The sequence below is a fragment of the Phalacrocorax carbo genome, chromosome 8 (assembly GCF_963921805.1).
Source record: "Phalacrocorax carbo chromosome 8, bPhaCar2.1, whole genome shotgun sequence".
Taxonomy (NCBI): Eukaryota; Metazoa; Chordata; class Aves; order Suliformes; family Phalacrocoracidae; genus Phalacrocorax; species Phalacrocorax carbo.
Window position 1 is genome coordinate 24,522,271 of NC_087520.1, and position 25,259 is coordinate 24,547,529.

At 54.2% G+C, this 25,259-nt stretch overlaps 3 protein-coding genes across 11 annotated transcripts in view; 1 reads left to right on the forward strand and 2 right to left on the reverse strand.

Annotated features, from left to right (window-relative positions):
- The window catches only part of SF3B3 (splicing factor 3b subunit 3), a 33,269-nt gene extending 32,642 nt beyond the window's left edge, over positions 1 to 627 (reverse strand). Inside the window, exon 1 of the mRNA XM_064459229.1 lies at positions 496 to 627. The gene's annotated coding sequence lies outside the window, so the exon portion shown is untranslated. The remainder of the gene's footprint in view (positions 1 to 495) is intronic.
- A 124-nt stretch (positions 628 to 751) lies between these two features.
- Positions 752 to 16,641, forward strand: COG4 (component of oligomeric golgi complex 4). 3 transcript variants are annotated; one of them, XM_064459240.1, is made up of 19 exons: positions 752 to 824; positions 1,575 to 1,657; positions 2,379 to 2,493; positions 3,230 to 3,404; positions 4,022 to 4,215; positions 4,696 to 4,801; positions 6,083 to 6,240; positions 6,813 to 6,871; positions 8,252 to 8,385; positions 8,913 to 9,031; positions 9,408 to 9,574; positions 10,223 to 10,388; positions 11,917 to 11,979; positions 12,468 to 12,584; positions 14,223 to 14,315; positions 14,627 to 14,710; positions 15,029 to 15,130; positions 15,486 to 15,614; positions 15,870 to 16,641. In XM_064459240.1, exons 2-19 carry the CDS (start codon positions 1,581 to 1,583, stop codon positions 16,002 to 16,004), a joined length of 2,193 nt encoding a protein of 730 aa, XP_064315310.1. In that variant the 5' UTR covers positions 752 to 824; positions 1,575 to 1,580; the 3' UTR covers positions 16,005 to 16,641. The 3 variants fall into 3 exon arrangements, with proteins under 3 accessions (XP_064315310.1, XP_064315309.1, XP_064315308.1); XM_064459238.1 differs by lacking the exon at positions 752 to 824 and adding an exon at positions 859 to 1,020; XM_064459239.1 differs by lacking the exons at positions 752 to 824; positions 15,029 to 15,130 and adding an exon at positions 858 to 1,020.
- Positions 16,642 to 16,985: 344 nt separating this feature from the next.
- On the reverse strand, positions 16,986 to 24,785 carry FCSK (fucose kinase). 7 transcript variants are annotated; one of them, XM_064459235.1, is made up of 23 exons: positions 24,677 to 24,785; positions 24,432 to 24,589; positions 24,293 to 24,343; positions 24,060 to 24,185; positions 23,786 to 23,858; positions 23,399 to 23,496; positions 23,168 to 23,248; positions 22,959 to 23,078; positions 22,617 to 22,758; positions 22,247 to 22,374; positions 22,043 to 22,144; positions 21,432 to 21,602; positions 21,291 to 21,358; positions 20,760 to 21,130; positions 20,315 to 20,525; positions 20,055 to 20,221; positions 19,735 to 19,962; positions 19,435 to 19,578; positions 19,159 to 19,278; positions 18,897 to 19,084; positions 18,607 to 18,706; positions 17,839 to 18,062; positions 16,986 to 17,623 (listed from the first exon to the last, which is right to left on the reverse strand). In XM_064459235.1, the coding sequence occupies exons 1-23, from the start codon at positions 24,753 to 24,755 to the stop codon at positions 17,507 to 17,509; spliced, it is 3,267 nt and encodes a 1,088-aa protein (XP_064315305.1). In that variant the 5' UTR covers positions 24,756 to 24,785; the 3' UTR covers positions 16,986 to 17,506. The 7 variants fall into 7 exon arrangements, with proteins under 7 accessions (XP_064315305.1, XP_064315301.1, XP_064315302.1 ...); XM_064459231.1 differs by having other exon boundaries at positions 22,043 to 22,141; positions 23,168 to 23,496; XM_064459232.1 differs by having other exon boundaries at positions 19,486 to 19,578; positions 23,168 to 23,496.
- Positions 24,786 to 25,259: the final 474 nt, after the last annotated feature.

Genomic DNA, 25,259 nt, shown 5'->3' on the forward strand with positions numbered 1-25,259 from the left:
CTGCCGCATGACCGATCAGGAGTTCCAGCTAATTACTTCTCTTAAGATTTTAGTGGTTCAGAAACCAAAGTTAGCAAATCCCTCTAGAGGTGCCCTGCGGCGTTACACCTCACCGGTCTCGCCCTTTCATTTAAGACAAGCCAAGCTACCCACAACAGCACGGAGCAAGGGCCTGAGTCGGCTCCTTTCCCTGGGGCTGAGGCGGGAGGGAGCCCTGCCGCCGGCCAGGGAAACCGGCCCCAGCTGCCCCCAGCCCTACCCAAGCCCTCCCGGGGCCCGCAGCCCAGCATCGCCCCGCATCCCGGGGAGTAGGGCCGCAGGCTCCGGGAACCGGCCAGGGATCAACGCCCGGCCACCACCCACAGGCCCAGCCCTAAGGGGCCCGCCGCGCTCGGGCCTGCGGCCGTTCCCCCCGCAAAAATACCTGCCCATACCACGTCCCCCCAGCCGAGCGGCAGCCGGTGGGTGGGCACGGCGCAGCAGGGCCACCCTTACCGTGCAGACAGAGGAGGATGGCAGCGGATACTGCTCCTAGCTAGGCTGGCGCGACGACGACCCCCTCCGCCATAAGCCCCGCGCCTGCGCCCTACCCTCCCGCACCTCCTCCAGGGGCTTGCCGCGTGGCCCGACGCGCGCGCGGCTTGTGGCGGAGTGAGGCTGACCGGAGAAGCGCCTGAATGATCAGCGGGCGATAGCAGCCACTCCCCGCACCGAAAGCCTCCGAAAATAAAATTTTAAAAAAAGAGCTGCGTTTCAGCGTAGAGCGCCGGGGGAGCGTGAGCCTCCCGCGCTACAGGCGGATCCGAGCCGGCGTAAACGTTCAGGTATCGCCAGAGGCAGGCCGGGCGGGCCTCACGGCGGCACCGACGGCGTCAGCTGCACCCTAAGATGGCGGCGGCCACGGTGGCGGGTGGAGAGGGTGGTGGCCGGGCAGCTTCTGCCCTCTCTATGGAGCGGATCCAGTCATTCACTGACCTGGCGGACCTGGAGGCCGCCTACAGCCGGCTATGTGAGGAGGAGGTGTGTGTGTGGCGGGGGGCAGGCGGGCAAGCACCTAGGGTGGCGGGGAGGTCCGGGGGGGCGGCACGTGGAACCCTGGAGGCGTTCGCGGCTCCAGCCCCCTCCGGTGACACGGAGGGCGGGCGCCTCGCTGTCACGGCTCCCGTAGTTGTCCGGATCCTTTGCAGAGACGTTAAATACGGGCTCAGCCGGCCACCAGGCCTGGTGGGGGGACGGAGCCGCCTCCGCGAAGCTGGTGTCCTTGAATCGTGAGAAGCTGGCAGATTTAGGGTTCTTCTGCGTTGTAAGCTCGGCCCGGGGAGGAGTTTGTGGGCTCTCTGACTTAAAAGTTTTGTGATGAGGTTTGCATAACTGATGCTTTCGAATATCAAAAATGTAAACATTTACAGGATTAAAATGAGAGCTTCGGAAGGATGTAATTGTTGTACGACCTCTTGGAAGTGCTAACACCTTGCTAGCTGCGTGTCCTCGACTTGGATGTAGGGTCTGTGAAAAGTTGCTGGCTCAGAGGAGAGCTAAAGTCACAGAAAACTTTCTTCATCCTTTTATTTCAGAAAGTCATGCAGGAAGAGCTGGATGCCCTCCTGGAACAGCAAAGCACTATAGAGAATAAGATGGTTACACTTCATCGCATGGGGTTAGTGATCCCCGCCCTCTCCCCTTCTTTCTGCTTCTGTGCACTGTTCAGTACCTCCCTGCTTACTGCGTGATGTGAAAATTCATTTCAGTGTTGTGAGGAAAGCACATTCATTCTCAGAAAATGTCAGATTTTAAATGGGTTTGTGGTAGGGAACAGTAGTTGGATCCTCATTCCCAGGTGCCCGATTCCTCTCAGCAGCACTAACAGAGGGAACTGCTGCACCGTCACACAGACTGACCCATTTTGGTGTAGGCTGAGCAGTTCTTCGACGGTCTCAACCCAGAGATTGTTCACTTTTAGCATCAATGATTGGATCAGCTGTCGTGTGTCAGGCTGTTTACATATGTGGACAAATATTACTGCCTCTTTGTGGTCAGCTTTTGCAGGCAGTCTGGAAAGTTATCCTGAGTTGCATCATGCCTAGTAAAAGCTTGGAGCACAAGGTTACAGACTTCACCTTCCACTTCAGCAGTGGAGAATATCATAAAGCCTCAGTGGCTTGTTCATGCCCTCTCTGGTAGTGAGACAGTCATTAGTCTGTGCGGCCTCTTCCAAAGCAGTCTGATTTTGATGCTTTGCTCCTGTAGGAGAGGCATGAAATGAGAGATACTGTTGCTGTCAGGAGTATTTGGGTTTCGAGGAAGAACTACCGTGTTGTTGCAGACCATCCGACTACTTAATATTTTGCATTTCATGGTCAATTCGCTTGTGTTTCCAGCCCTAATTTGCAGCTCATCGAGGGGGATGCCCAGCAGTTGGCTGGGATGATCACCTTCACCTGTAACCTGGCTGAGAACGTCAGCAGTAAAGTCCGCCAGCTTGACCTTGCCAAGGTAACTGGACTGAGGGAGTGTTTGGGACTCATCACTGCCAAGCCTTATTCTGTCTGCTCATGTGCTCACAGCACAATAGAGAGATGTCCTCTTTTCTTCAGTGAGCATGTGGGCTGGAAACTGCTTTGTTCTTTGTTTTAGCATTTTCTATTGATAGGTAGTGGTATCTTGGTGGGCTCCTGGATAGGGTAGGGTACAACAGTAAATAATGTGTATGATTTTTCCATATAGTGGCTGGTTCTCCAGCATCCCCTTCTGCTCCTGGTAGAATATGGTGAATAAACTGAGGTTAGTCTTCGTTAGCACTGTTTTGTCAACTATTGCAGCGCTGAGGACAGTGGAGGTGGTCATTGTCACCCAAGAGCAGTCAGGAATCTGGGCTGTCATTCTTTGTACAGAGGTAGGCTAAGAGGCATCAAGTCCCAGTGTCCAGCACAACTGCTTAAATCAAAACAGGTGATGTTTTCTTTGGTCTCTGCCTGCTTGTTAAAGCAGAGTATGGCCTCTGAGTTCAATCTGAGATTTGACAGGTAAATGTTGTTCATCTTTCAGAGCCATTGGTCTTACGGCTTTTTTAGTTTGGGGTTTCTGCTTATGTAGTTGTTTATTGTGTAGAGAAGTATCACTTCAGTCTGTTTCTTCCTTCTTTTTTTCCCCCCACACCATCTTCTCCTCATAATTCTCTTTCCCTGATCCAGCCCGCAGCAAGAAGCCTTACTCGTTGCCTTTCTTTTAGAATCGACTCTATCAGGCCATTCAGAGAGCTGATGACATCCTTGACCTGAAGTTCTGCATGGATGGAGTCCAAACGGCTCTGCGAAATGAAGATTATGAACAAGCAGCAGCTCATATCCATCGCTATCTGTCTCTGGACAAATCAGTGATTGAGCTCAGTCGTCAGGGCAAGGAAGGTAAGTACTGTTTGTGAGGACAAGCTGATAAGTCACCTTTCCAGTAGATAACTAGAGGCCACATGATTTCCCATGGCAGATAGCCTCAGCTCAATAGACAAAGCAGAAGATCTAATGCTAGCCAAAGATCTTGGTATGTTACAGGGTAACATAGAGATGAATGTTTTTTAAGTGTTATTAGGTTTGAATTACCATTAATTGAAAGGAGAGTTCCTGGCACGTGGCTTTAGTAGCATTTTGGGTACTGACTAGGTGAAGGACAAAACGTGCAGGACAAAAGACATGGAAGGAGAAGGCTCTGTCATGGAGAACTGTTGCAGAGTTATGGTGTGCTACCAAGCAGAGCAACTGGAAATGAAAGAGTAAATTGCCTGATCCCTAAAAGAAATGTCCCAGTTGATGTTTTCCGTCCTCCATGCAAGACCACAACATTAGCTGTGTGCACATCACACACATACCTACCTTTCTTTGCCTGTAGGGGAATTCCAGTGTGTCTTCTGTCTTCTCACCCTAGGGCTGTGCAGTGTTGGTCTCTCTCCTGGGAAAAAAAGTAGACTTTGATACACTACTAACATCATGCTGTCACTTTTCCGTTTCTTTTCTGTCCTTTTGACCAGGGGGCATAATTGATGCTAACCTGAAGCTTCTGCAGGAAGCAGAGCAGTGCCTGAAGACAATTGTCACAGAGAAATTCGACACAGCTATGAAGCAGGGAGACCTGCCCCAGGTGGAACGATTCTTCAAGATCTTTCCTCTGCTAGGCTTACATGAAGAGGGGCTGAGCAAGTTCTCGGAGTACCTCTGCAAACAGGTAACAGGTTCTGTGAAACATACTGTGGCCTGTCTGGTCTCCTCAGGGAAAGCAAAATCCAGTCTCTGTCAACAGATATTGTGGAAGGAGATCTTGGCTCTGGCTTGTTAATCTTAGTAACCAGCACTGGCCTTAGTTCATCTCTCTCCCTGCATTTTGTGTCCTGGGATGGGCTTTCTGGTGTCTGAATACAGATCCTGCTGGCTGTCTGGTGGCTTCTCCTTCTGAGTCTTGCTCTTTGTGCTTGCTTAAAGCTCATACAAGGGAGCCTGCAAAGAGAAGAACAAGTTTCTGCCTCTCCTTGATCCTTGAGTTTTCCACAAGAGAGGAAAGGGTCCCTGCTCAAAGGAGGAACAGCAGCAATAACTTGTGCATTGGGAAGGCCAGCAAAAGCTCTGTAGGGCAAGGGACAAAGGACCACCCTACGGGATGAAGAATATGTTTGAGTGTAACTAGCTGACTGGTCCTGTTGTCATGCAGGTGGCCAACAAAGCAGAGGAGAACCTGCAGCTGGTGATGGGGACTGACATGAGTGACCGTCGAGCTGCTGTCATCTTTGCGGACACCCTGACGCTCCTCTTTGAAGGTAGTCTTCCTTTCCTCTTTGCTGATGGATTGAAAATAGCCCATGGTGAGATTGTCCATCAATTTAAATGCTTTTAATTTTAGCTCTAGAAGATCACAAAATGCCTCCTTCTCCTTTGAGCTATGGAACTGTCACTCTAGAGAGACAGGGACGCAACTAATAGACTTTTTTCTAGCCAAGAGAGAACATTACAGTAAGCAAGCTTTCCTACGTACAGCTTGCACAGGCACAAAGTGGATTTGCAAAGGATTTGTTGGCTTCGTCCAGGCATCAGGCTTTTCCTGTTCTCTGCGTCCTGAAAACAAATGGGTATTCCCTGAAGGTTTCTTCAGATGTGCAGCTCTCCAGACAAACAAATGGGATCCCTTAAGACTGAGCAGCTGTTGATGCCTCTGAGCCTGGCTCTTCGAGCAGGACCATGGGAGCTTGAAAGCAGAGAGGGAAGGGAGAGAAGGGAATATGAATGCTCTGTGGGAATGTCGCCAAAGAGTAATTGAGATCCCATAGTGATTTACTGCCTTCTCTATTAAGTCTGCTATAATTCCAGGCTGCACCACTGCCAAGTCACTCTCCCAGTCTGGCACCCTTGCTGCTATTGAAGGTCCTTATTGCTGCTGAGGCTTTCTTGGCAGTAGCATCAAAAGAGGGGGAGCATTGCTAACTCTTGGAGTAGAGAGTTTGTGAGAAGAATGCAATCTTGGATAGATACATCCTTGAAGATGGGCTTTTTTTTCCAGGGAGGTCCTGCCTTGACTAAAACTTCCTCTCTTGGGCGTCTGCCTGACAGATAGGAGAAGAGCTTTTCCTAGGCTGATTTTCCTAGCACTGCACTTCTCCTGTAACCTGGTAGGTGCTGAAAGCTGAGGCTGAGTTTGGATGGCAGTTATGTCCCCTGCCAGGTTTAGCTCATGCAGCTTTCTCCCATGGAAGCTTCATACCTTGTATCTTGCTGGGTAGGGGAGAAACTGACACGTGTGGCATGGCAGGAGCTCTCTTTAGGAAGAGAGATGGCTTCTACTCCAGGAGATTTGCACTGCAGCCTTGCAGTAAACAGCGGAGAGGATGGAGGTTGTCATATGCAGAGAGAATATGCCATGGAATGAGTGGTGGTAATGGCAGGCCTCCAGTGAGACACTAGAGAGTGGCTGGACAATCTAAACTGTTTATCTGGGGAGAGAATGATCCCTTGTTAGGTCCTCTCTGCAGACCTCTGTAGCTCTGCTCTGGGTCCAGACTGGATGGGAACTGCTTGAGTCTCTTGTGCTTCCCCTCTCCCTGCAGGGATTGCTCGCATTGTGGAGACCCACCAACCTATTGTAGAGACCTACTATGGGCCAGGGAGGCTGTACACCCTTATTAAGCACCTGCAGGTGGAGTGTGACCGGCAAGTGGAGAAAGTGGTGGACAAGTTCATCAAAGAGAGGGACTATCACAGGCAGGTAAGAGGGGTGTGATGCTGCCTGACACAGGCAGCTGCAGCCTCCATCCAGCTCAGCAGGGCTCCAACTACCACAGAGGTGGCAACATTTGACCTTGTGTGTTGAGAGAAACCTTGCTTTATGCCATATTTGCACTGATGGCTGAAGGGGTCCAGCCTCTAGTCATCCCTTCTGTTGCAGAGGAGGATTCATTGGGAGCATGGTAAATGGACTGTGGGCACAGGATTCTTTGCTCTGCAGGTATGCAGGGTGCTCTCAGTACAACTTTCCCACTGTCTTGTTCCTGCTTCTGTCTGTTAGATGCAGGGCTGCTGTAACTATCTCACGGTCACATACCTGGGTGCCTCTGTTGGAGTTTCCATCCCACTGCTCTTCCTGGCAGGCTGACCTCTTTCCTGGAGGAGGAGGTGAACTGATGCCAGTTCCCCTTCTCTGGCAGTGCTTCTGTCAAAGTGTTCCTATCACCCCTCTGAGTAAGCACCTCCTTAGGCTACAGCAGAAGAAGTGGCTGTTAACTCCAAGTCATCAGCAAAGACTTTGATGACTCTCTTTTTTTTTTTTTGTGATTGCAGTTTCAGCAAGTTCAGAATAGCATGATGAGAAGTTCTTCTGCAGAGAAGATTGAACCAAGGTACAAACAAAACCTCTTCTTGCTTTCTAACCTTCCACTCTTGAGCTGTTATTAATACTATTTAGCATTTAGATGACTCTCCTGGTATTCCAGAGGCTTTGTGGCTACTCAAGCATAAAATCCAATTGTTACGTGCCCTTCACTGCTCTTTCCTAAAGGCACCTTCTGTGGTGGTACTTCATTTTGCTTACTGGTTACTTTTAAGCCTTGGCCCTAAACACTGCAGGAGGGCTGGCAATACCACTGCACACGAAGGACTGAGGCTTTAATTGCCTGTGCCCACTACCATGTGATGGTCAGAGCACAGTCTTTGGAGCACACAAATCGGAGCATCTCCTTGGGAAGATAATTTGTGATGGAATAATGGCAGGAATAAATCTTTGGGTCTTGCTTAATCTGTTACTGCTGCTGCAGCACCTCTATCATCAGTTTCTTGCTAATGAACTGAAGTGCTTTCAATCTCCCTCCTCTTCTTCTTATCCTAAGCATTTGCATGGCCCTTAAGTGAGGCCATTTGAAGGTGCACCCAGCCCTTCTGGCATTGCATGACTTCTAAACATGTTCCTCAAGCAAGAACTATGAGCCTGCATGGCTTATTATTTCAGCGGTAATGTAGAGATCCACTTACTGTTTGGTCTGAATAACTGTGCATGCATCCCAGGTTTTCTGAGCTTTTACTTTTTCATCTGTAAAATAAAGATTATGGTTCCTTGTCCCACTCATGTGTTGTGAGGCCTTGAGCAGGATTTGTGAAGTTCTTTTGCGCACACTGATGAAAAAGCTGCTGATATGACAGTCTTTTTTTTTTTTCAGTCATCTCTGATCTGAACACTGGGTTCTGCATTGTCACATGCTTTTTTTGGTCTCACGTTTCCTGAGCTGTTGAGCTCAAACAGATTCTTCATCATTTCCAGAAACACATGAATCTGCACAAAAGCACATATATGGAGATGTCAGGGACCAGATGTTTCTAACACTGGCCATGTAGGGCTCACTGAATCATAGCAAAACTGAGGTAGGAAAGGACTGCTGAAGGTCTCTAGTCCAACCTCCCACTCAAAATAGGGCTAATTTTGAAGTTATATAAAGTTGCTTAGAGTCTCGCAGTCCTTACCGCTGTGATTTTCATGTGTTTGTTCTCATATCCATGAGGAAAAAAGAAGCTTCTCTGTAATGATTTTTTTCAGGATGTTTTGCTTGTATGTGCATTCCTTCCACGTACCAGTTATTCTGCTGATCTTTGCCACTTGACAGCACAGATGGAAAGGGGCAGTAGTGATCTCATAGCAAAAGAACAGAGAACACACTATTTAACTGAGTTAAATTAGTGTTTCTCCTTTTGTAGTCTTGCTACCTTGATTCTTGCTATGTTCCTTCCAGGGAACTTGACCCCATTTTAACAGAAGTCACTCTGATGAATGCCCGCAGTGAGCTGTACTTGAGGTTCATCAAGAGACGAATAATAGCTGATTTTGAGGTGGGAGACTCCATGGCCTCAGAGGAGGTAAAGCAAGGTAACACCTTGAATACCAATACCTGTAGGCTCTCTGCTCTTTGCAGCCAGAAGTGGAGATACATCTGAGTTAGTGGCAGAGCAGAGTGACAGGATCTGCACAGACACTTTGGAAACGGTCTGTGGAAGAGGATTGTGTCACCTGACCTCCCCAAATGTGTCTTCAGCACTGGTTGTTCCCTCTAACAGGGAAACCAACATTAGGAATGACTGCGGAGCATAATAAACAAGGTTCCCAAAGAGAGGGAGGGCCCTTTGGTCACTGCAGCTACAGATCCTAAAGGTGGAGGCCACAGGGAAAACAGGCTCAGGGTTTTGGTACTCTGTGGAGCTCTGAAAATCACTTTTGTCACCTGCAAAAGTCAGCTTGGCAATTCCAACTATGCAGTTGAGGCCTGTGATTTATTCCAGGTTGGGCTTTGCAGGTGTGTGTCCATTGGGTGCCCATGAGACAGGCAGCAAGGGGGTTAGGTGGAACTGCTTTCTGATGCTTGGCCCCTGCTGATGGTTCTCTTTTGTGTTCCATAGAGCATCAAAAATACCTGGACAAGCTCCTCAACAACTGTCTGCTGAGCCGCACCATGCAAGAGCTCATTGGCTACTACATCACCATGGAGGAATACTTCATGAGGGAGACCGTCAACAAGGTAGGGCTCAGACTGCTGCTTGCAATAACCTGTGTTCTCTGCCAGCAGCTGAGACCACTGTGTGTGCTCCCCAGTCCTCTGCTGAGCATCCCTAGGGAGGGAGATGAGCACCTGGCAGCTCTGCAGCTGTTGGGAAAGTATTTGTTTCCCTTAGCTTTGCAGAGCGAGTGGTTGTTTCTGAACTTTAACTCCAAAAGTACCCATAAATATCTTCCAGGTCTGTGGGCTAAAAATTAGAATGAGTGGTGCGAGCCCACACAGGGCACAGTTCAGCTCAGGGTGAAATGGGCAGGCTGGCAGTTTGGTCTCACAGCGCTGTTCTGAGAGGGCACCTTTGTTCACTGAGCTCAGGGCAGTGAAACAGCTTTCTTTGCAGGCTGTTGCTATCGACAGCTATGAGAAGGGTCAGCTCACCTCCAGCATGGTGGATGACGTGTTTTATATAGTGAAGAAGTGCATTGGGCGTGCTCTGTCCAGCTCCAGCATAGACTGTCTCTGTGCCATGATCAACCACTCTACCACCGAGCTGGAGTCTGACTTCAGGTAATAAAAATACAGCAGGCTCACTGTAACTTGCCTCCACATCATGTTCTACAGTGTTTGCTGTCAGATGGTCTTCCTTGTGTTCTTCACCTTCTGGTAGATGCTCATAGGATGCAGCATCAGGTTTGGTGTGGGAAGCTGGGCCTGGGCATGTTTTTCTGACAGTGGTGGTGGTCACCTGTAGGACAAACAGAAAAAGGAACTTCATGGCCCAAAATCCTTATGAGACCAAGTGACCATGTAGCATCGGAGTGCTACCCTGCTTGATGGTACACAGTCACCCCTAATTATTCTCTGGGTTGCCTGTGACATTTCTTAGTAACTTGAACTTCTGAGCCTGCAGAAATTGTCGTCCTCCTGTTTTTCATCCCAACGTGGGAGTGGAAAACTGTGATTGAAGACAGCAGACAGCTGTGGGCAGGATTTGTGGGAAAGCTCAGAAACTGGGTAGTTGTGTTTTTCTTTCAGCCTTGCATCCTTTAGATGCTGTCAGGAGATATTTGCCAGCCCTCTTTTGTCCTTGTAAAGTTCTGCTTACCTTTTTCAGATCACAGCTCAGCCAGAGTGCTGTCCCCTGTCATAGAGCACAACTCTGTTGTGGCTTGCAGTATTTGCTCTAAGGCCTGGTATGTTCTGCTTGCCCCATAGGGAGGTTCTGTACAACAAGCTGAAGCAGGGATTTCCGGCCACGACCTTCCAGGACTTCCAGAGAGGAGTGACCAGTGCCGTGAACATCATGCACAGCAGTCTGCAGCAGGGCAAGTTCGATACCAAAGGCATTGAAAGCACCGATGAAGCCAAACAGTCCTTTCTGGTGGGTTTCTTGGATGTTATGGTGTAGAATGAGCTGGGGTAAAGGGAGAGACAATGGGGAGCTCTTGGGGACAGGATCGGTGCGACTATCACACGTTCAGAAAACCGGAAAACCTCTTCAGGCATGGTGGGTGGCCTGACTTTGGATGTCTGGTAGATGCTTCTACCTCACCTCATGTTTGTAGGGCTTCCACACCAGGCCCATCGAAGTATAATCTTGTTACTGCCTCTTAGGCTGCTGTGATGATGATTCCCTCCAGGCTGGGGAAGAGTCTGTGCTCTTTTGAGGCATACCTCAATCCTATTCTTCACAGGCTCCGCACCAAGGTGGTGCGAGAGTGACTCATCCACACCTTCCTCTAGATGACAAACTTTCCTTCCCCAAGCTTAGGGTTCCTTCACTCTCGCTTATCAGACCAGAGAGTTTCCATTAGAGCAAGGTTGTCTGCTCTGCTTGGCCTGCATGATCCTCCTGTTGCCTTCTCCTAACCGCAGCACTGCAGCTCTCTGCATGCTTGAGCAGGCCAGAACGTGGCAGTGAGCATTAGAGACCCCTTGGAGAGCATTTGAAAGGCTGTTGCTCATGTATTCTGCAGCATACCAGATCCTTCCCAATGGTGGGTTGCTGTATAGACCCTGCATTGTGGATAAGACCTCACCTCTGGATCTGCTCCTTCCTCTCAGCCAGCCCTGCTGTTTGAGCAGACCTGTGGCAGAGACCTTGAAAGCGCTTGAGAGGGGCTGGCTCACCCTGACTTGTCTCTCTCTCCATAAGTCACTGTGAACACACAGTGACGAAGAGGCTCCTTGGGACTTTCACTGTACAGGTAGAGAAGGCAACAAAGGGAGCAGGAGACACTGAACTCTTCCATTTCATTAAATTCTTGGTTACAGGTTTTTCATTTCTTGCAGCCAAGTGCTAAAAATGTCAGTTCTCCCCCTGGAATTCCTCATTCACCTGTCAGCTTGCCTCACTTCCCTGCCTGCACAAACCCCAGCCTTATACTGACATTTGGTTCAGCTTCAGCAGGTACAGAACAATCTGTTTGGTGAAGAACAGATACTCATTTGGCAGGAGGGGTGCTGATTCCTGCTGCCAAGATACAAATGCCTTCCTGCCTCCCCTGCTTCTCTGGACACACCATCAGCTCCAGCCACTACTGGTCTGTTGCTCTTCAAAACACAGTCACAGAAAGTTGGGGGGTATATCCCCTCTTCCACCAGTAGCTCACAGCTGGGACTTTGCTGCAATGTTGTGGACAGTTTACTCAACTTCTTTTCCACGTCATTCTAACTCAGAGCTTGTACTAGCCACTGGTTCCACACACATGCTCCGCTACTGTAGTTCAGCTTCATGTAGCTCCATGAATCTGCAGTGCTTTGATCACATAGTAGCATCTCTGTCCCCTTAAATATTTGTGTTTCAGCCTGTGGTGTGAGGTGCATGAAGAAAACGTAAGGACTTGGAGCTGAGGTCCTGGGAAATTCTTCTGAATTCTACTTGGCTTTGTTTTGTTGTTTTCTTCCAGGTGACCTTAAACAACGTGGAAGTCTGCAGTGAAAACATCATGACCCTGAAGAAGACTTTGGAGGTGCAGTCTGGATTCTTTACTGTTTTTTCTGTAATCAAATTTGTAATGTCCTCCCTTGGTGGGGGGTCGAATAAACCATATGGAATTTGCTATGCTCAAATTCCCGAGGTCTTTGCCCTCCAGCCTTAGGAAAGCAATTTTGCATCAGCCAGACATTGCTCTGCCAGCTCAGCAGCAGCAGCAGCTGGAAATACCAGTTCCTCCAGCTTGACCAACCTGGCACAGGCCAGGAGCCAGTGGAATGAAATATGTGTCATCGTTGAGAGGTTGTGGTCCTCTGGTGCTGGGCTAGATAGTCCCTGGCTCCCATTCTTGCTGTCCTCTCCCCAGCTGGAGCCAGCAGCCTCTCTCTTCACAGGGACAAGAGTTTGGTGCCTGTCATAGCCTGCAGGCATGCTGGTGGGCAGCCAGAGCTCAGCAGTGTGAAGGGATAGAAACTGTCCAGGTTATTAATTTGCAACTTGCTTTTGTGGATCTCTTCCCTGCAGAGTGACTGCAGCAAACTGCTTAGCCAAGGCTTCGGGGGTGAGCAAGCACAGGCCAAGATTGACAGCTGCCTCTCTGACATGGCTGCCGTCTCCAACAAATTCCGTGACCTGCTGCAGGTAAGTGTCTTGCTGAGTTACTGCTGGCCTCCAACACTGGCTGGCTGGTGTCTTCAGGGAGAGCTCAGGCAGGAATCATTTCAGCCTAAGGCCTGGGCTACGTCTGCCTCCCAGAGTGCTGGGTAGGAGTGCAGGAGAGAGTAAATCAGTCAGCTTTGAGGCTTGGAAACAGATCCAGGCTGTTTGCAGAGCCGCACCAGCTGGCAGCTGCATAAAAAGCACTGGAGGCAGCTGCAGAGCCAGAAGGAATGTTACTCTATTTGTCTTTATTCAGCAGAGTTGTAGTTGGTTCAGTGTTTTCAGGAGAAGAAATAATAATAGCATTTCCATCTCCTGCATTCTCCCTTGTGGCACAGCATGTTGTCAAGTCATCCAGAGCCTCACTAGGTAACGCCAAAGATGGGCTGTTGGTAGAGAAGAGCTGTTCTTGGCTTTCTCCTCCTTTCCCAAATGGAAATACTCCCCAGTGTGGGGCAGAAGGCTCTCTGGCTAAATTGACCATCTCGTGTGGCATGCTGGGGCCTTTTGCCCTAAAATTTCACAGTGGTCTCTGGCAGGGAGAGGAGCAGGAAGACCTAATACCTCCTGTGGAGAGAAACAAATCAAAAGAGAAGATTTTGAACCAGGTTTTCCATCAGCTTTGTACTTCATAGAGGGGCCAGACTATTTTTTGTTTGGCTTTGCAGTTCACTGCAGCCAGATGCCTTCAGACTGGTATTGCCTGTGTACCCTCTTGAGGCTTATGGTCAGTATTGAAACCAAAGAGCTCATCAGTAAGGAGTAAAACTCTCCAGTCTAGCTCTAGTGCAGTATTAAAACTTGATTGCAAAGTAATCAAGAGGCTGAGCAGCAAGCTCCTGTGCTGCCGAGTCACACGCATGTGGAATTTGCTTTGGAAAACGACAGTTGCCAGCAAGGCCTGCTCAGAAATGCCAATTTTAGTTAAAAACTTCCATCAAATGCCAGGTGGTATCCGTACCTGAATAGTTCTGTGCTCGGTGAGCTTTCTTGACATCTTGCTGAGCCAGGGTGGTTGGCAGGAGAGAGCTTTCAGAGAGCTCTCTAGCATTGAAGCAGACAGAACAGCTTTTGCTTACAACCTGCTGCTCAGGGGAGATAGCCTGTGCTGGACTTATGATTAATTCAGGGAGCTAACTGTGGCTACAGCTTTTATCCTCCTTTTAGCTTCTCATACTGAGCTAAGCTGCACTGGAGGTGGGGGGCATCAGTTGAGTCAAATCACAGTGCCCTCCTGGCTGGCTCTGAGTAGAAAGGCTGGTGTTTCTGTCCTTTCCTACCCAGGTGGGATATGAACTGAATGCCTCTCTCCTGCCAGGAAACATCTGTAGCTCTGTGGGCAGGGGTGGGGGAAGCATGAGCCCTTCAGACCAGGCTGCAAGTCAGCACAACAGCAGCTTCTGGGCCAATGTCCTTCCTGTTCTTGTCGTTGTGGTGTCCTCAGTGCCTTCCAGCACTGGACAAGTGTGGGATCAGGGACTTCTAGGTTCAGTTTCCTGTGCAAGTCTGTGGGTTGATTTCCCCAGCTTGCAGTGAGGATGGGAGGCAGCATCAGGACAGCAAGGCTGTAAAGGCTGCATGGTGTGGTCAGTTGCTCTCCTTGCTTCCTGTCCCCCTCAGGAAGGTCTCAACGAGCTGAACAGCACAGCCATCAAACCCCAGGTGAAGCCCTGGATCAACCTATTCCTCTCTGTCTCTCACAACATCGAGGAGGTAAGGCTTAGCATTCTCTGCTTCCAGCCGTACTGCTGCACTCTCCATCCTCTGCTCAGCAGCACAGTCAGAGCAACTTCGTTCTCATTCCCCTCAGTTCTCTGCTGTTTCCTTGGCACAGAGCAACAGTAGAGTACCCAGAACTTGCTCTGCACCCCAGCCTGGAAAGGGGCATTTTCGATAGAGAGGAGCTTGAGAAAATGGAAGGCATGCAGTGCTGCTCCAGGAGGAACCTCCCTTCCTGTCCTCTGGGCCGTTTGCCGCTGTTCACACAGGCCACATAAACAGCCGTTTTTGTATTTCAATACCAGGAGGAGTTCAGCGACTATGAAGCTAACGATCCGTGGGTCCAGCAGTTCATTGTCAATCTGGAACAGCAGATGACAGAGTTCAAGGTGAGAGAATGGGGGGGGGGGGGGGGGGAACGACGGACATGGCAGCCTGCCAGGCTTTGGCCAAACCTCCACATGGGGAATGGTGAACAGAGGTGTCCTCTGGTGCCTTGCAGGGCTCTTAGAGACCCAGTCACCCCCTTCTCCTGCAATTATCAAAGCCTGCTTGCAAGCTCCACGTACCTGGATCACTTCTGTGATGCACTCCACTCGCTGAGCCTGCAAGTGATGGGTCTTTATGTGAAAGCTCTCATAGGGTTGGGTTTTGTGGACCTCTGCTCAGTTGTTCGTGACAAGAACGACACGGGTTTCTGCTTCCAGGCTGGACTGTCTCCAGTGATTTATGATACCCTCACTGGTCTTATGACCAGTCTCATAGCCATTGAACTGGAGAAAGTGCTGCTCAAATCCACCTTCAGCAGGGTAAGCAAAGTCTGTTGTCTACCCTTAATCTGCTTGACAGCAAACCCTCAGTGAAGGGCTGGGGTGGGGCAGAGGCGTTACTACCCTCAGAGAAGCTCTGCCACCACTGGTGGCCAGCTTAGGGAGACCTTGCATTAGCATACCCAGGGAGAAAGTGTATTTTGTGATGGGGCTGGGAAGAGCTTGCATCAATAAGGGCCTGGCTTTTAAAGTGGGTCTAAACATAAGCCAGTGTAACCTCCAATAAATGGTACTCCTGCTCAGATACCTCCCCATGCTCCCTTTTGTTAATTGTGTGTTCGGCACAACCCCTGGGCCTGCTTGGAGAGTTAACAGAGCTCCTTGGTCCCCACAGCTTGGAGGCCTGCAGTTTGACAAGGAGCTGAGGTCGCTCATAGCCTATCTCACCACAGTCACCACCTGGACTATCCGTGACAAGTTTGCCCGTCTTTCCCAGATGGCCACCATCCTCAATCTGGAAAGGGTGAGCTGCGCTTTGTCTTCTTTTACTGGGGGATTGCGGGAGAGCCAGTTGGACTCCATGTGGGTTTAACTGGGCTCATCCAGATGTTGTCACACCTATGGGGTATGGAGAAGCTGGAAAAGTTGCCCCGAGCCTCATGGGTGTTTGCCTGAAGCGGTTTGTGGCAGGAAATGCTGTGACCATAGCTAGAGTTTGAACTCTGCTGTGAGGGTGGTTGGTGCTGAGTTGTCTCCTGCAGCTCTCTTCTTTCTCCAGGTGACAGAGATCCTGGATTACTGGGGCCCAAACTCAGGCCCACTCACCTGGCGCCTTACTCCTGCCGAAGTCCGGCAAGTGCTGGCTCTCCGAATCGACTTCCGCAGTGAGGATATCAAGCGCCTGCGCCTGTAGTTGGTCAGTGCTTGGGTCAGCATTACGCTAGAGGTAGCAGCAGGAAGGCTACAGCCCTGGAGCCTGCCCAGGTCATGCCCTGGGGCATGCTGGCTGTTAGATGGTGTGGGGTTGGGGTGACATCTGCCCTTCTGCTCGTGTTCATCAGAGCAAGGGGCCAGGGAAAAAGAGCTGCCATCCTTTTGTGAGAGCAGGAAAAAAGGCAGCAGAGGAATCTCTCACGCTGAGAGCAGCATGACACTATTTCTGAAAACACATGCAAGTCTGAGGGACAAGCTTGTGCTAACTCCTGATTCCCTTCATTCCGCTGCCCTGCAGGAGGTCACAGGTCAGGAAATCTGGGGGCTGTTGAGGTGTGATTCAGATACAGGTCTGCAGAGAGCATTCTACCCATGCTGCTGGCCACAAGGTGTGTTCCTTCTATGCCACCAGTTTAAGGGTCAGCTACTGCCATCCGACACATCCTAACCCCTGGCACTTTCCTAGTGGCTCTGTAGAAGGGGAAGAGGAGTGATTTCCTTGTGGGTAGGGTGCTTGGAAAATCCTTAGAATCCGCTGCAGGAAGGGGGGCTGTGTCCCTGCTGGCTGACTGTGCCCTGTACGCTACTCCAAATAAACCTTGCCTGGCTGAGCAGCAGCCTTGGGGTGTGTGTGTGCCTGCGAGCCCCGAGGGAACGATGTGGGACAAGAGCTATGCACCATTTTTCTTCATCTACCCTGTGCCACAGCATCAAGAGGTTCTTCCTGTCATCCCCCATACTGCTGGCATTGGCACACAGTGAGTACAAACATCCCTGAGATGGTGCCAGCCTGCCCTCCCCTGCTGTCCCATCGCCCAGGGCTGTGGAGGGCCATATCCAGCCCCTGCATGCGGTTCCTGTCATGCCCACCCCTGGAAGAGCTTTGCCCCCCACATTGCTGGGGCCTTGCTCTCCTGCAGGGAGGAAGGAACCCTGCTAGGGACAGAGCAGCATAAACTCATGCTGGGAACAAGCTTTTTTTATTCAAATAGACTGCAGCAACTAGTAACTCACTGCAGAAATAGTATCTCAGCACAGGAGAGGGACTTGATTTCACATCCAGGTTCATCCTTGGTGCAGGAGCACAGCACACTGAACAGGCAGCGTGGGCCCCTGGTACTGGAAGAGCAGGAAGGTTCCTACTAGAAGCAGTGCAACAAATGCTATTCTCTCCCCTTTGGAGAGCCAGGAAAACTGAACTGAAACCCCCAAATCAGCCTGGAGGCCCTAGCAAACTGTCCTTCCAGTAAGGCCACCCTCCAGGGACTGTTTGGCCTGCCCAGCTCGTCACAGCTTCTCCAGCCACTGGCTTTTGGGGCAAGTAGCAGCACAAAAAGGCCACATCAAGATGGAAGGCACCTGCTGGAGCTGGCTGAAGGAGCTGCCTCTAAAGTAGCAGGGATTTCCCTGCTTTGGAAGGCAGCTGGCTGCTCCCTCCCCTGCGCTGTGTATGTGCCAGGAGTGGGTCACGGCTGAAGTTCTTCACACAGCCACGTCCCCTGCAGGGTGAGCGCTGTCCTCTGGATCACATCCCACAACCTCCACAGAGAAACCACCTGTGTCCACCTCAATGCTGTGGATACTGAAGTTGCCCAGTCCCTAGGAAAAATATTTTTTAAAAAAATGTTATGGGTTGGGACAGGAGCCAGCAAGGGACCTGTTCTCACCTCCATGCTCCTGGGGAGGGTTAAGGGGACAAAAAGCAATCGCAGCCCACTTGTGGTGGAGCGAGATGCTTCTAGTGTTTGTGCTACTTAAAGCAAGTTTCTGCAAGCCACCTGCAGCAGTGACCCACCTAAGCGCTTACATCTCACCTCGCTTTTAGCTAGAATTTGGTGCAATGCCTCTTTCTGCTGAGGGCCTTTGGTTAAGACATAAAGGAAGCCGCCGCCGCCAGCCCCAGCCAAGCACTGCCCATAGATATAGGGCTGGAGAGCATCCATCATGCGCCCGACAGCCAGTGGCTCGCACCCTGGGGCCATGCATTTCTTTTGCTGCCAGTACCGGTCCAGACACTTGCCGATGAGCGGTAGGTTACCTGCAGGAGAGGTTATTGCAAACGTTTTGCCTCTATTTCTTGCCCAAGGGGCACAAACCTATCCCTGCCTCTCCTGTTCAGCCCAAGCTGAATTCAGCTTTCTCATCTATCCAGTTCCTGCTGGCTCTGGCTGCCGAGCAAGCAAACCCAGCCCTCGCATGTTGGTGTTTATTTTTAATCCTCCACAGGGGGAGAATTTGCTTGCTTTAATGCTCTACAGCATCCCAGCAGCCAAAGGCCAGATGAATCTACCGCACAGGCTAGGCACAGCCCCTAGCCCCATCATGGACAGCTCACAGAAAATTAAACAGACTTGGCATGTCTAACCCCCCTCCTCATGTCTTCGCTCAAACCTGAATTTTGGGGCATTGCCTGTAACGTGCCAGTGGGCCTAGGGGACGATTTGAGGCTTCTGCAGCTGCAAGAACCTGAACCCCCCCCCAGCTTTTCCCCCCTCCATGACTACACAGACTATCCCCAGGGAAGTCTGTGTTGTGTCAGTCATTAAAAGGGCCAGCCTGGCCCAGAGAGGGGGGGCGCACACCTTGCCTCAAGGCCTGGGCACACTCCTCGGCGTTGCTCACCAGCGCGTCAGCATTTTGCACAGTTGAGGGCAGCCTGGCATACCAGTTCCTCACCACATCCTGCAAGGGGCCACCAGAACATCCCCGTCACCATCCGTATGGCTCCAGCAGCACCCAGGGAAGTAGTGCTGCACCCGCAGCCTTCAGTGCCGGCTCCCATCGGGGTGGCAAAGTTCTGCACCAGCGAAGGGGACAGGCACAAAGGCCACGGGGTGAGCAGAGGCCAGAGCCCGCAGCACCCAGGTGTTACCTGAAGCAGGTTGCGGGCCAGGCGAGTCTTCCCCGTGTACACCAGCAGTAAGTGATCGTTGAGGGTCTGGGTAAAACCATTGGGCACCGGGATCTTCTCCACCTCCACCCTGAGTGGCAGCTGGGCTTTTGACCTCCCAATTTTGAAGCCGGGCACAAGCCCGCCCACCTGGTCCTGCCAACCGCCACCTGCAGGGCAGAGGGTCCTTAGCCACCGCCAGGTCCCCCAACCCCACAGCCTGGCCAATCCCCCCAGCCACTACCTGTTGTGAGCTTCTGCTCCAGGTGCAGCACGGCGTGGATGAGGGACTCTGTGCTGGCAGACTTCCCAGCTGCCCGGTACAGTGATGCCATCACTGCTCCTGCCAGGATGCTGCTGGTGCCTGCAGGGAACACAGGCAGGGCACCAGGGTAGCAAGGCACCACACGTGCCCCGTGAGAGCTGGGGCTGGGCTACTGGCTGTGGGGCAGTAAGGCGGATGCCCCATCCCAGTGCTTGCAGCAGGAGGGACTCCCCAGCCCTCTCCCTGCAGATTTACCAAGGCCAGACCCGTGGGGCAGCTTGGACCAGGTGTGCACCTCAAACCCACCCCCGAAGCTCTCCATCAGCTGGGCCCACAAGGATTTCTGCGAGGGGAACTGCACGACTTGGGTGCAGATGAAGGCAGCTTTGAGCAATGCTCCTGGCAACAAAAGGAGAAAGCAAAGCTGATGTTTGCTGCACTATCTGCTCCCTCATCCCATTGTCCCCAAAAAGGGCCACCCTGGCACCATGGGGTCAGGACACCAAGGGGACATCAGGGATACAGAGCCAGGCCATGCAGCTGGTGACACTTCACCTGGCGCGTGCGGCTGGCAGTAATCCTGCAAGTGCTCCAGCTCCCGGCACACCAGCTCCACCGCTGCCTCGCTCTCTGGTGTCCCACTGAAGCTGACAAGGCGCAGCTCTGGCTCGTGAATGCGCCGCACCCTGGCACCAATGGGCCGGCACCCATCCACCAGCACTGCCACGTCCACCACAGCACCCCCATGCTCGTATGTGATGGGGGGCGTGTCGCTCCAGCCACCTGCCAATGCTCACCTTCAGCTCTCCACGGCACCCCAACTTCTTTTCCCCCACATCACGGGCCAAGACATCCATCTGGAGGGATGCACTCACCAGAGAGGTCCAGGCGGGCCGGACACGCCACCTGCACCCAGTGCCCCAAGGGTGGTAGCTCCGCCTGCCCCACAGTGACAAACTGGCATGAGGACATCACCGCCTGCCGGATGAGGATCTGCTCGGCCCCCTCGTAATGCCGAGCTGCTCTGACCAGCAGAGCTGGCCTGGGAAAAGAGAGACACTGAGCCCACTACCACAGCTTCCTGAATGCCAATGACTGGGACAGGGCAGCGGCTGCTCACCAGCCCCAGCCTCACCTGCTCATCCACTTCTGCCGCTCAGCTGCCAGCTCCCGGACGCCACTGGCAATGTCCCCACTCTCCAGGTGCCCGAAAGCCGAAGCCCACTCCTTGTTGGCAGCGGGCCCGCTCCGCAAGCCCCCTTCCCCTTGTGCCATGCAGCCCAGGACATCAGCGATGCAGGCAAGAGCTCGGGCTGCAATGCCAGTGTCACCAGCCGTGGAGGCAACTAGAAGACAAAAGGAGGCTGCAAAGCCATAGCCAGGCTGCAGCTTGCCCCAAACCAGCCCAGTTCTGCAATAAGCCAGCTCCAGGGGAGAGGGACTCACATGGCTTGTGCTCACCCTGGCTTGTTTGATGCCCTGGGGGTGCACCCCACGGGCTCTTACTGGAGGGCCTGGGGAGCACCTGACATCCCCAATGCCCAGAGATGTGAGGCACAGCTTGTGGAAGTCCAGCTCACCCTCGTCCAGCGTGCCCAGCACAGCTTCATGGTAGCCCTCGTGGACGGCGCTGCGGGCAAGCGGTAGGAGGCTGCTGTCCTGGCGCCCCAGCAGCACCCGCCGCACCTTGCGCTGGCCCTGCAGGAAGAAGAGGGCCCGGCGGGCACGCAGCTCGGCCGCCTTGTCCAGGCAGGGCAGCAGCTCCTGCCAGGACATGCGCCAGGCTGCCCGCCAGCGTGCCAGCCGCACACTGGCCACTGGTGCCGGGGCCAGCAGCCACAGCACATCCTCCAGCCCCAGCGCCTCGCAAGCGTGCAGCACTGGGAACAGCCGGGCATTGAGCAGGCAGCGACTCCTCCGTGGCATCTCAGCATCCCAAAGGTCCCCTTCCCTGACAGAAGGAGAACCCGTCATCACCACCCCAGAGCTCAAGGACGTCTTCCAGGAGGGGAGGCGGGCCACAGGATGGATTGGGGTGGCCATGACACCTTTCACTGCAGCCATCCCCAGAAGAGCCAGTCTCCTGTCCCATCCTGGCATGTGGCACCTACCGTATGCCCGTCCGATGGAAAAACTCAGCCCAGGTCATGTTCAAGTAGGTGGCCTCTTCGGCAGGGCTCTGCAGGGGGATGGAGGGGCTGGTTACACCTCGGCTTCACAGGAAGCCTTGTGCCACCTCGCTGCCCCTGTACCTGCCAGTCGTCAAGGCAGCCAGTGAGCGTGAACACGCGGCAGGGCAGGTCTCGCAGCCGGATGTGGTGGCCTTGCAGGATGACGTCACGCAGGGGACAGCCCTGCAGGGCCAGTGAGGAGCCTATGGCAAGGCCCGAGAGGAGGCAGCCAGGACCGATCTCCAGAGGACCCTGCAGAAGAGACAGTGAGGCCCTGATTGGCACTGTCATTGCCAGAGCAGCCCCCAAACCAGAGCTAGACCCCAACCTTGGAAGGGGACAACCACCCCAGAAGACAAGCTGGGGCCAGCAGGAGCCAGGTGCCAGAAGGACACACTTTGTCATGGAGCTGCAGGGATGTGGACTGCAGAAATTCAGGCCAGACAACAGCATCCAGGGCTCACAGCCATGGCAAAGCCCCCAGGGAGGGACAGCTGAGGGTGTTACTCTCCTCCCCTTTCCTAGGGACGACAGCCACCAGTGTTGCCAGTACCAGCCAAAAGGCAGCCAGGAGGAGGAACAACACCCCATATCTCAGAGCCATGGGTCCCCCATCCCAGCCAGGGTCACCACGCCCTGCTGCCCATTCAGTGGACTGAGAACTCTAGGTCACCCTCACCCCAGCCACCTACCTGGATGTGACAGTGCTGGATGACGCTGCCAGCTGCCAGCTGCACGGCTCCTTCCAGCAGGGAATTGGTGACCGAAGAGCCGTCCTCCAGGAGGCAGGGCTGCTGCCAGGGGTACAGAGGTACGTGGGACCAGGATCTGGCCACGCAGCCCAGAGCAACCCCCAAAAAACATGTGTGAGCAAGGCTGGGGATGGAAGGACATACGTCCACGTGGGAATGGGCTGTTTTGCAGAAGCGGAGGTGGCTGGCAGAGCCGGGCAGGAGCGTCAAGCTGCGGATATGGTCGCTTGCAGAGGTGGTCATGTAGTCATAGGATGAACCGGGGATGCAGGCTGCAGGGTGGTCAGGAGAGTCATCAGCACATCAACAGCGGGTGTGCCCGACACCCACGTGAGCCAAGGGCAGCCACGCTGAACATCCCCAGTCAAAGGGGTGGGGAGAGAAGACCTGGGGACCCACAGCTGTAGGGAGAAACAGCTGGGTGCTAGGCCCTGAGCACCCCATCTCTCCCCACACAGGGGAAGAGGGCCCAGGGATGGATCACTTCACATGCACCCACCACAGCATCACTCACCCATGCTAAGAGGGAAGGTGTGGAGCGCTGTCCACAGCACGGAGCGGGCACTCCTCACACTGGCATCACCACTGCCCTTTATGAAATCCTCCTCTGTCATCCCCGCTGCCATGCACAGCACGATGTCAAAGAAGAGGGAGAGCTGGGGAGAGAAGGGACCTGATGGGTGCAGCTGGGCTGGCCGATGCAGCCACCCTGAGCCCCACCCTGCTGCTATGTGCTCCCCTCCTGCCACCTCTCCTGCCCAAATCTGGCAGCAGAGGGGAAAACAGGCCCCACAGAGATGCCCAGCAGTGGCACCCATGGGGCAAGGGGTCCCGTCTCCCACAGAGGGGCTGTAACCTGGATGGGTGGTGCCCCCGAGTCCAGCCCCAAGTAGGTGCAGGCATCCAGAGGAGGGATGACGTGGGTGGCCAGAAGCTGCTCAGTGGCATCCGAGGAGAAGAAAACCACCCCGCAGACCTGCCAGGGCACAGCAGAGCTGAGGACACAGCCATGGTGACATGAGGGACAGGGCTGGCAGGGCCACTGACAACTGAGCTGTGCCATACCAGTGGGACTGTGCCATCAGGTCCTGCGCACTGCTGGATCTGCGCCTCTGTGCCTTTGTAGATGATGTCGCACACCAGCCCCTGGGAGCAAGACCACCCCAATGAGCTCTTCAGGGTGCCCCAAGCCAAGCAGCTGTGGCAGGGCTGGGACCTCAGCACCCAAGGGACCGAAGGGGGGGATGACCCTTGTGCCTCCAAGGGATGCCCCTTGAAGGGGGAGCTGCTCTGGACCTGCTCATCAGTGAGGTAGACCCCATGGTTCTTGGCATACTCCTGACTCCCAGGCACTGCGATCACTCTGACGCCCTGGAAGCCATTCCAGTCAATTCCTGGGGAGAGGAACAGAGACCAGTGCCCACTGGGGCAGTGAACATACCCATGCTGGGCACAACTGCCTGAAAACTGGGCCCGCAGCAGAGACGGTTACAGCAACGTCCAGCCTTGGCCACCTTGTTGCAGGCACAGCAGATGGTCACAACCACACAGTGGTCAGCGACACCCAAGCACCCACACCCCTCATGAGGGCATGGCACAGGCTGAACTGGCTGCGCCACCGCAAGCTCCGACCCCTGTCCAGAACCAAAGCGGGTGCTGGAGGCAAGGCTGGCACCTACTCACCTGGTGCAGAGGGCACGGTGAGGAGCATGTCGGTACTGCAGACCCACACGCCAGGTGGGGAGCCCACACAGAGCTGCTGAGAAAAGGACCACGTGCCCAGGGATGGCACAGAAGGGGCCCAGCCCTCGTGGGGCACCTAGCACCCTTCCCGTCCTGCTGGGAACCTGCTGAAGGCACCCTGAAGGCTTCAGGGGGAGCCGAACCCACCCCCACACCAGGGTGCCCAGCATTGCACGGCAGGAGCCCAGAGCCCCATCCCACAGGCCACACAGACCCGGTGTGTCATGGTTCCCAGCAGGCTGTCCAAGTTGCAGACCAGAGCTTCGGCCGGGGCGCCAGGCTCCTCCACAGGAAGGCAGGTGAAGGCCCGGCCACAGTCGTCGAAGGAGAAGTCGCGGCCCTGGTGGGATGAGGGGGTCACAGGGAGGGAGAGGGTGCGAGGAGGTGGCTCCAGCTCCTAGCCGCGTGACAGAGGGGTCCCAAAACAGGCTGCAGGTCAGCTCTCACCATGTGCATAATAAGGATCCGGGCTTCCCTCAGGACGTCGGCGGTCACCACCTGGGCGGGCAGAGCAGGGGACACTGAGCGCGGACGGGACAGCCATCGCCCCAGCCCCCGCCCCTCCACTCCCCACCCAGCCCCTCACCGTGCATCCCGCCCGGGCGCTGAGGTGCTCGGCCGCCACCAGCAAGGCGTTGAGGGTGGCCCCGCCGCTGCCCAGGCGGGCCCAGGGGTCCTCCACGGCCAGGAGGAGCTGGGGGGGGCGCGGGCCCAGGCCGCCCCTCAGCCGGCGGACCTCTAGCTCTGCCAAACCAGACACGGCTGAGGGCTGGCACCGCCGCCCCGCCGCGCCGCGGGGAGGGGAGGGCGAGCGCCAGCCCCGCCGCTTGCCTCGCTGGAAGGCGGAGACACAGCCGCCGCGCTGGCAGGTGAGGAGGACGACACTCCACTCCACCGCCGCCGCCGCCATCGCTGCACCAGGCCACCCCGGCGACCCTCCCTCCCGGCCCCTCTATGGCGGCCGCGGTGCATGCTGGGAGGTGTAGTCCAGCCCGCCGCCGGCCGACCTGCACCGCTGCGGTGAGACACTACATCTCCCAGGGCGCACCGTGCGGCTGGGCAGGTCCGGGCCGCTTAAAGGCACAGTGCGCCCCTACCCCGGCGCTATCCCGCCCCCGGGGGTTCCTGCAGAGGTGGAAATGGGGGGTTTTGACGTTTTTCTCCCGTGAAATGGGTCCCGCCGGCGGCGAGCACCCCTGTCATGAGCCCACTCGGGCTCAGTCCGTCTCCTCGCAGCGGGGTGGGGGTGCCCGGCTGCGGGCGGTGGAAGCTGGTGTGGGGATCGGGACGGACACCGGGGGGTGCCGATGAGCCGGGGTGGGCACCGGAGGGTGCCGGTGCACGGGGTGAGGCATCGGGTGGGTACCGGGGGGTACCGATGTGCCGGGCGGGTACCGGCTGGGTAATGGAGTGG

Bases quoted from the DNA above. Each gene is read 5' to 3' on its own strand.
- COG4 (XM_064459238.1), top strand. From the start codon at position 889: ATGGCGGCGGCCACGGTGGCGGGTGGAGAGGGTGGTGGCCGGGCAGCT. The intron at 12,585-14,222 runs GTAAGTGTCTTG...TGTCCCCCTCAG, and splicing joins AATTCCGTGACCTGCTGCAG to GAAGGTCTCAACGAGCTGAA. The intron at 15,615-15,869 runs GTGAGCTGCGCT...TTCTTTCTCCAG, and splicing joins CCATCCTCAATCTGGAAAGG to GTGACAGAGATCCTGGATTA.
- FCSK (XM_064459230.1), bottom strand. From the start codon at position 24,755: ATGGCGGCGGCGGCGGTGGAGTGGAGTGTCGTCCTCCTCACCTGCCAG. The intron at 23,079-23,167 runs GTATGGCACAGC...GTGCCCTGGCAG, and splicing joins CTGATGGCACAGTCCCACTG to GTCTGCGGGGTGGTTTTCTT. The intron at 22,759-22,958 runs GTTACAGCCCCT...TTCTCTCCCCAG, and splicing joins CGGGGGCACCACCCATCCAG to CTCTCCCTCTTCTTTGACAT.